A 9,176-nucleotide genomic window follows, 5' to 3' on the forward strand; every position below is an offset into this window, starting at 1 on the left:
AACAAGAGCATCAACTAAATGCATACAATGCTAATGTAGAGTTTGTTACATAATTACATGCTTCATACAAACATTTTTTAAATTCTTATTTAACATAACATCTAGATTTTAGGCATTTAGCTGATGCTCTTATTCAGACTGATTGCAATAGTACAATTAAATTCCAATTCCACAAACATAAAAAAACAAAACAGTAAGAAGTGCAGGTGTGAAAGCCATGAATGGATCTCTGACAATATCCATGTAAATACCCGTCACTTTGCTTTGCTGACCACAATCTCTGTGTGCCTTTAGAGGAGTGTAATCTGTTATTTGTCACAATAAGGTAGAGCTGTGCATTCGTGAGACAGTGATTAAGTTTGCTTCCTGGCAAAGGGTGTGCGGCTAATGCCAATTTGACCTAGAAAACATTAACACAGGTGAAGGCCTCACGTACAGGAAGGGGAAGAAGCCAAGAGCAGCAGAGAGGGATTAGTAACACCATCAACGATCCTGGTGTTAGAGCACAGATCTGTGGTGACCTGATTTATCAGGAGTGGCACCGTGTTAGCAACCGTGAAACCGAGAGTAGAACCAATAGTGCCCATTAGTGTCTAAATACTAACATGTCTTTTTTTATCTAGCTAGCTGAACTCATAAAAACCTAAACATTCACATGTCCTATCCATGGAAACAAAAAGCATTAACATTAAACATCTACTGCAAATCAGAATTAAATGTTTATTTTGACTATTAATCATGGTGTCAAATTAAATGTGACGTATTTTATAGGGTAGATGTAATATAGAGGAAAAATATAACAGCCTACAATCCACCGCGGCTGCAGTAAAAATCCGTTTTAACCCTTTGGTGACCCAGATTTGTGAGATCTACTTACGACACAAACTTGCCCACTTCCACCTGGATGATGGCATTTTGGAGCTGGACTTCGAGAAGCAGGGCCTCGACCAGAGCTCCCTCACTGGTCTTATTGGCATGTGGGGAGAATATCCTCAGCATCCCCATGTAGCTGCCCACCACCACCTTGTCTACAAAGTTATAAACACAGAGGACAATTGTTATATGTTTGGTATAAGTCAGGATTAAAGTTATTACAGTGGTGTAGTCTAATGTATTGTAGTGGGTATACTATATCTATCTATCTATCTATCTAAGCCAGAATCTTCCTTTTCTTGGGGGGGGAGGGGCATATCATATTAGGGGGTCTGGGTGTCCTCCCCCAGGGAAGTTTTGAGCATCAACGACTTCATTTTCTGTATTCGGAGACACTTTTATGCACCAATTTACGGTGGAAATACCTTTATGTGAAGAAGAAAAAAACACAGATGACAATTCAAAATATATCAAAAATATAATGGAAAGTATGTTGTTGCGTGTCATTGGGCATTTTTAAGTGGTAATATGGAAATCCTGGAGTTTTCTTAGTGGGTATACTGTGTATACCTGCGTATCACGTAGACTACACCAATGAGTTATTACCCCAGACAGCAGCCACACTGTCGCTGCTTTCATTTTGAGTATTGCTGCCATTGCCACTGCTGAAGGGACCTGAACAGTGTTGCATTATTCTTAGTTTTAAATCAACACAAAGTTTAACAACTTTGATGCCGACTAATTAGTCTTAGCTACTCAACCTGAAGTAAATTGATAGAAGAAGGGGTGTTGAATAAATGACATCTTCACACAGAGAACAGAATAGAGTTTTGTTATATCTATTTGTTATAGGCCTACCCAGGAGTTGTCTACATTTTGGCTACTACAGTAGGCTTGCACACTGACACTACCTGTCGTTAGGCAGCAACCTGAAGGTATATACTGTATAGGTTTATAGTTTTAAAAGAAACCCATTACATTCAATTGGTAGACACTTTTGTCCAAAGTGCATTCAATCTCCAGTCAAAAGGTAAATGTCATCAAAGCATTGTTCACTCTAGAGGGAATTGGTTGGCTGGTAAAATTAAATCAAAGCAGTTGATTTTCAGGTTAAGACAAGTGGGAAAAAAAACACAATGCACAAAGCACAGAGGCAAATAAAAAAAACAGTATAGCTATTTTCTTGCCAACATACAGTACATCATTATATGCATTTTGTATGTGTGCACAACCCTATTAACTACAAGCAACACACACATTTAACTCTGTATGTGTATCCACATAAAGGCACGAAGTTAAAGAGGTGTAATAAGAGGGACAAATAACAATGTCTAAACCTCAGGGGCACATTTCAGGCAGAGTCCTGCAGCCTGTATGCTGCGTGGTGGTTGGTGCATTGCTTTTCCTGATTACACACTGACCATGTTCGGTGCCACTGTTGTCCACGTCGCCGACACAGAGGCATCCCTGGTCAAACTCCTCCCCCTCGCCAAGCGTTGCTGACCACCAATCACGGGCCTTGAAGAGAGACATGCTTCCTCTGATCGGACAAAGAGAGAAAGACAGCGGAGAGAAAGTGTTAGATTCCTTCTGCTGTAGGGCTGCAGCTAACAATTATTTTCATTGTCGATTCATCGGTTGATTTTTTTCCAAGCCCAAGATGACATCCTCAAATGTCTTGTTTTGTCCATAACTCAAAGATATTCAGTTTACTGTCACAGAGGAGAGAAGATATTCACATTTAAGTAGAAGGAATCAGAATTTGTTTTACTTTTTTTAAATTAAAAAAAATGACTCAAACCGATTCATCGATTACCAAAATAGTTGACCATTAATTTAATAGCTGACAACTAATCCATTAGCCTAACTGATTATTTTTTGCAGCTCCATTTTGCTATCAACGTGATGTACATATATGTTGTCCTGCCTGTTTCTCCACAGTGTCATTTTTCAATAAATATAGTCCTTTTAATTCATAATGTGTAGCAATACATTTAACACAAACTATTGAATGACAAATAGATGAACAAAGAAACTTTTTTACTTTAAGCTCACAATATTGTCTCCTGTTCATTGAGCAGCCCCAGTAAAGTAGTTGGGGAGGGGGGGGTAGGTGCCTTGCTCTAGGGCCGTGGTTCCCAACCTGGGGTCCGGGCACCCCCAGGGGGGGCGGCAAAGATCACAGGGGGGGTTTGGGTCTATCTGGTTTGAGGTTGAGGTAAAAAAAAATGTTTTGCACATGTTAAACAAATTATGATAATACACTAGAATATCTAATGTATACAAAAGTCTGTATGAAAACTATATATTTTGTTGTATTCTCATTTTTCCTCTGTATCAAAAAAGAAAGTAAGGCTCTATCTCGAGAGTTACCTCAACTTCGGTTTCGGGTGGGGGTGGGGGGGCTCAGCTTTTCTTAGACATGAGTAGGGGGGGCGCCAAGGAAAAAAGGTTGGGAACCACTGCTCTAGGGCACCACAACAGTGGATAATGAAGAAGGGGCGGGCAAGCATTACTTTTTCACTTCTGGCACAGGATCAAACCACCAACCCTCTGTACGCCACAAAAACACTGGCTAATCAGTTTGACCAAAGGGGCGGAGCTCGAGCCGTTGGCATGGCGACAGCTTGGACCACTGTCCACTTGTCTACTGGCCCAAGAGGCTCTCAGTGTACCATACTGACACCTGCAGCCAATGGCAGACCTGAAGATCAATCACATGACCCCAGGATTCTGCATAAGAGAGTTGGGGGGGAATGAAGAGGGGGGGTAAGTGGGGGCAAGCAGCTTTTCTACTTGCTAAGTGCTGAGCAGGTGGAACGGGCAGCTAATCCAGAGAGGGACTCTATCTCCAGAACACTCCCCTCCAGACCTCAGTGGGTGTTAAAGCAACATTACACCTCCTACTGTTAAGACATTTCATAAAAGAGTCATGTTTAAAAGGCTTTGGCCGGCAAGGAAGTACGGAGATTCTTTATATATTTTTGTTGTTATTAAACCTGAACATTATTATACGTATCAAATGAAATAAAATACCAAACATTTGCTGCATTAACAAGAAAAAAGAGATGCTTTTTTTTCCTGACGATACAGTTGCTGCAGGTATTAGTTCCTAACCCAGAGAGCGCAGCAAGAGGGGCAGGAAGTCATAATGCACTGGTCCTACTCACTTATTATTACAGCAACTTTATTTCTAACAGGCTAATGGGCTTACAGTGTCATCCTGTGACTGTCTGCCTGGCTTTGTGCTTTGTTGACTTTCCTTAGCACAACCTGTTGCATATCGCCTGCACTTTTTTTTGCAAATTAATATAAGTTTCTATATTCTACTATATTTAAATCAATTAGCTGGAACATGTGACTCAACTAGTCTAATGATTTCAAGCATGAAACTGGTAGATAATGAAAATTAATTCCACTAAGAGGAGACTAAGTTTGTCCATGTTCTTGTTTTCGGACCACCTCCCTGATAATAAACATGGGTCGGCCGGGGAATACTGTACATACAAGCCCTCTGCAGGCCCTGGGGATGTGGCTACAACACCGTTTTATGGCAAAGCCAGTTTCCACAGAGGATGGTAATAAGAAGTCAAACTGGAGCGGTCAGCTTCTGCTGCCATACTTAAGTTAGGGTTGCACGATATTGACAAAATGTGATATTGCGATATCGATTATGAATATCGCGATATCAATATTCATTTCGATATTTTTAAACATATGTAAAATTACAAAAGTTTGTCATATTGGTCTGGTCCCAACATGAATACATAAATAAGGACCATGTCTACAGAACAGGACATGTTTTACTGGTTGGACAGTATAAAATATAGAAATAAAGAGAACAGGACATGTTTTACTGGTTGGACAGTATAAAATATAGAAATAAATAAAGAGAACAGGACACAACTTTTCTTTCTCTTCTCTGATTTGTTCCGTTTTGTTGTCTCTATCTATTTTATCACTTACACTGTCACTCTGTCGGAATATGCACACACGTGGTACGCTCCAGGTAACTGGCCAATGAAACGATCATTAGAGAGTTTAAAGCGGGCTCTAAATCAAACACAACTAAGCCACACAGCCAACGGACGGGACGCAGCGCTCCACAAAATAAACAAAATATTGCATACTTATTGCGACACTTTCGATATATTGCGATAACGATACTGAGTCAATATATCTTGCACCCCTAGATATAATATTGCGCAACGTGATAGTGCGATAACGATACTGAGTAGATATATCTTGCAGCCCTAACTTAAGTATTTCATTTAGGAATACACTGACATTTTACTGATATTTTTTGATTAAACAGGCTATATAGGAATATATTGAGACAATTGAAAAATATGATATTACTATATTATGTGTAAAATTACACTTTTATTCAACTTGTAAAAGTAATAACCAAACCAATTGATTATAGCCACGGCGCACGCACGCACGCACACACACACACACATCCATCCATCTATCTAGTACTGCATGTTTACAAACGTACACGGCTCTTATCTTGTGCTTTGCTATCTAATGGACCTTTTTTACAGCAGACATTTTGACTTGTCATAGTAGGAAAAGCTCAGTTGAAATTGATAACCTTAACGATTGCTCAGTTCCATCAAGTGTCCCAGTAAGCTATTTCAGTGAGTCAGCATGAAAAATACCAGGACCTCTCCTAAGTGGAATGCAGCCATCAGTAATGGGTTTGAATACACCTGGGCTTTTCCTACTGTGACATGTCAACATGTCTGCCGTGAAAAGTCTATTACATGTTTTGCTCCTGTTATTCAGCGAGAAAACTGACCTTTTGTCTACTTTGTAGTCTTTAATCTGTGTATAACACTCCACGAAACATGTTAAGAGTAAGTAGTATTTTTACTCAAGTTAAAAGCCACAGTACAGACTCTGTTCAACACACGAGAGAGAGAGAGAGAGAGAGAGAGAGAGAGAGAGAGCGAGATTAACGAGTTAATTAGTTGAACTTCAACTTTGTGTACTCTTGGGTTTTAATGGCGCACGACCAAACACCTTTGGGTTTATTATTCAATAAGTTACCCATGAGGACTCATGTTGTGGTCCTCTATGAGTGAGCAACAAAAACAAGTAAAGTAAAATTATCATACACGCCTTCAGGAGTTGTTTTTAAGTCGGTTACAAATCGAGGCATCCTGCACAGGTGAATTAGCTCGCAGCCAGGCTGCATTAACTTTAGCTTAGCCGGCTAATTAGCTAACGTTAGCGTTAGCTAGCTCTCCAAGTTACCTGGAAACCAATGTCTAGCTAGCAGGTCGAGAACAGTGTCGCTGCCGTTGACACGGAGTCTCCGCTAATGGCAAAACACATTCCGGTTTGTTCCAGAGTTTTTTCTTACCTTCACGTACACGAGCCAGTCCGTAAAAGCCGATGGTTTGGTACTCCTGGTTCACACAGAAATCACATTTCTCACCCTCTTGCTTGCAGCCATCGTCCTGTTGTCATGGCACTGACGCTTAACGGGGAAGCCGGGCTGTTGTGCGCAGGAACGGATATAGATGGGTTGCCGGGAAGCAAAATTACGAATCCAACTATGGCCACGCCAAGACCCGCCCTACGAAGCAGCTCGATTGGTTGGGGTTAGGCATTTCACCCAATGATTTCACCTCGAGTGGTTAAGGTTAGGGGATTGGTCAGGGGATAGGACCTGTACATGTAAGCATGGACGCCTGGCCAATAGTAGTGTGTGAACGCTATTGAAGGGTGGGTCTTGGCGTGGCCATAGTGGGATTCGTAACATCGCTGCCGGGAAAATGAGTTTTTGGACTCCACAGTGGTTATATCCATATCTCAATTACTGGTTTCTAGCTGCTGCTGTGATTTAATAGGGACTTCTTTTATAACAGTTGCAGATATTTTTGATTAAAAATGCTGTAAAGCCATATATTAGATCCTTAAAAATGTATGATATTAATTATTTAAGAAAGATTACACTTTTATTAAACTTGCAAAAGTGATGATAACCAAATAAATTGATTAGCCACAGCATGTGTGGATATAGCTACAGTACAGCTTATGAACTGTATGGAATAAAAGTGTATGGCAAAATATTTGAGCATTTGTTGAGGTAGGCCTAGTAAATGTAGCAAGAACCAAAGCGTGATATATGATCGTATCATATACTAAGTATGCAACATATAGGCTATGGCTAAAAACAACCCAGAGCTGTACCTATTTTAAGCTTATTGTACTGTAAATAACCAAGCTGTAATAGTGTATGGTGGTATGTGTATTGTCTATTGTGTGATGTTTATTTTATTGCATTTCCATATTTGTAGTGTGTTGTTGTTCATGATACTGAAAGTTGATATTCTAATTACAGTGTACATGTAAAAGTCCAATGAGAAATAAGAGATGAAAATTAGCAATAGCTATAAACTCTGCAGCACATACGGTTCAAACTCTGTATTGGAACTATTTTAAAATGCACGCGTCATCCCTATAAAATGAAATACGAAATCAATTAAATTTAATATTAAATGTAAATAAGATATATAACTCTGCAACAATATATGAGAGGGGACCAAAATCTGTCAAATGTTCACGTATGTTCAATGTGTATTAACGATTTTGTTGTGCACTGATTCACTTTTAGTTCCTTTTATGTCGTTAAAGTCTTATCTATTTGTCTGTCAATCATATTGTCTTACCCTCGATTTCGAAAAGTTGAGGGCTCGTCCGGGATTTGAACCCGGGACCTCTCGCACCCTAAGCGAGAATCATACCCCTAGACCAACGAGCCACCTGACGGAGCTGTCCGACCGTGACTTTCTGACTTTACTGTACATGCCACGTTGCATGGACATTGCTGTTATTCTCTTCTACATGTCACCACTCTAGATTTTATGGTGGCTGCGCGCCATCTACAGGCGCTTTACTGCACTGCAAAATAATCTCTACCAACTCCAGTAGAGGCCTTCTACTAAATCGTCTTTTTTCTCAGCAGAGGCGAGAGGTCAGCAAATGTAGGACATTCTCAAATGCGGTACTTAAAGTCAACCAGGTAACCTCAAGACTTTCTTCTTTATGTATGGAAAGGTGTAATTGATTTTCATGACTACATTGGATAGATGGGATGTCAATCTGGAGCTGTCATTTATTTAAGAACTAACTATCTTAGAAAACTGGCACAGCAATTGCACTGTAGTCTTATTATAAAATGATGTTAGGTAATGTAACCTGTAAATATCCAATTTCTGGCCAGAGAAACTAACAAGTAAACTATGCTCTTCCTTCAGACCCAGGTGAGGGTTACATTTTGGCAAAAATTAGGGCTCGTCCGGGATTTGAACCCGGGACCTCTCGCACCCTAAGCGAGAATCATGCCCCTAGACCAACGAGCCACACTCAAGTACACTTTGCCGACGGATTTTGGATGTACAAGATGCCACGTTGGCCAAATTTCTGTCTTCTTTAGTTTCAGCATAGTTCTTCAGATACACTTCTTGTAACCGAGTGCCACCTGCAGGACGTTTATGGTACTGCAGCCAAAACCATGTGCCAAAACTCCAACGGTGTGTTACAAGTTTCCCATGGAAATTTCATGCTGTTACACAGTCAATGTTCCCATCCAAACGGCATGTTCGTCTGTGATCCAGTCATGGCTCACAAAATGACATTTTATTGTATTTTTTTAAAATCACACCATCAAAGAAAAACAGAAAGCCATCTACTTATAAAAAATACAACACACCGGTCTATACTTTTGCAGATCTCTCCAAATGCAATAAAACAATATACATTTCCATATAAGGGCCACATATACAGTATGACATTACTTTTCCCCGTTTTATTGATATATCCATGTATATGTATATCAGTCTCCCGTTTCTTTTACATAAACTCAACAATAAGAAAAGGCAACATGCAGGTGATAGCAGCACATTTAAAACAAACAGTCAAATAGAACATTCAACATAACATGTTGAGACAAAGGGAGATAGTGACATTTGAACTTTGAATACCCCTGCCAAAAAAATAATAATAATAATTAGTAATTAGTTAGAGGTAGTGCTCAATGTTAATCACAGAATGAAAAGGTGATGAAATTAAATAGGATGGATAACTCTGTGGTAGGCCAGATGGGGCACTGCTCATGCACACATTCATTCTCCCTTGTGGGGGGAGGGGCTTAGGAGAACGTTTTGGGCTTTAGCAGAAAGGGGGGGGGAGGGACTGAGAAGTTGTCGATGTTCAAATTTTTGGACCAAGTCCTGGATCTTCCCAATCCTACCTACGGCACTTTTAACCTTAAACACTGGCAAGGAAAA

The 9,176-nt window shown here is 40.0% G+C and overlaps 1 protein-coding gene and 2 non-coding genes across 4 annotated transcripts in view; all 3 read right to left on the bottom strand.

Moving 5' to 3' along the window:
- bbs9 (Bardet-Biedl syndrome 9) overlaps positions 1–6,400 on the bottom strand; it is a 183,155-nt gene extending 176,755 nt beyond the window's left edge. Inside the window, exons 1-3 of one of the 2 annotated variants that reach the window (XM_028581570.1) lie at positions 6,320–6,400; positions 2,295–2,413; positions 878–1,028 (exon numbers count right to left, since the gene is read on the bottom strand). In XM_028581570.1, coding sequence (XP_028437371.1) covers positions 878–1,028; positions 2,295–2,413; positions 6,320–6,351 — 302 coding nt within the window. In that variant the 5' untranslated portion in view covers positions 6,352–6,400. Of the gene's footprint in view, positions 1–877; positions 1,029–2,294; positions 2,414–6,244 lie in introns of both variants that reach the window. The other variant, XM_028581571.1, reaches the window with a different exon arrangement.
- Positions 6,401–7,576: 1,176 nt separating this feature from the next.
- trnap-agg (transfer RNA proline (anticodon AGG)) lies at positions 7,577–7,648 on the bottom strand. Its single transcript has one exon. It is a non-coding gene; the product is annotated as a tRNA-Pro (tRNA).
- Positions 7,649–8,177: 529 nt separating this feature from the next.
- trnap-agg (transfer RNA proline (anticodon AGG)) lies at positions 8,178–8,249 on the bottom strand. Its single transcript has one exon. It is a non-coding gene; the product is annotated as a tRNA-Pro (tRNA).
- Positions 8,250–9,176: the final 927 nt, after the last annotated feature.

This window comes from Perca flavescens, chromosome 6, assembly GCF_004354835.1.
Source record: "Perca flavescens isolate YP-PL-M2 chromosome 6, PFLA_1.0, whole genome shotgun sequence".
Classification (NCBI taxonomy): domain Eukaryota; kingdom Metazoa; phylum Chordata; class Actinopteri; order Perciformes; family Percidae; genus Perca; species Perca flavescens.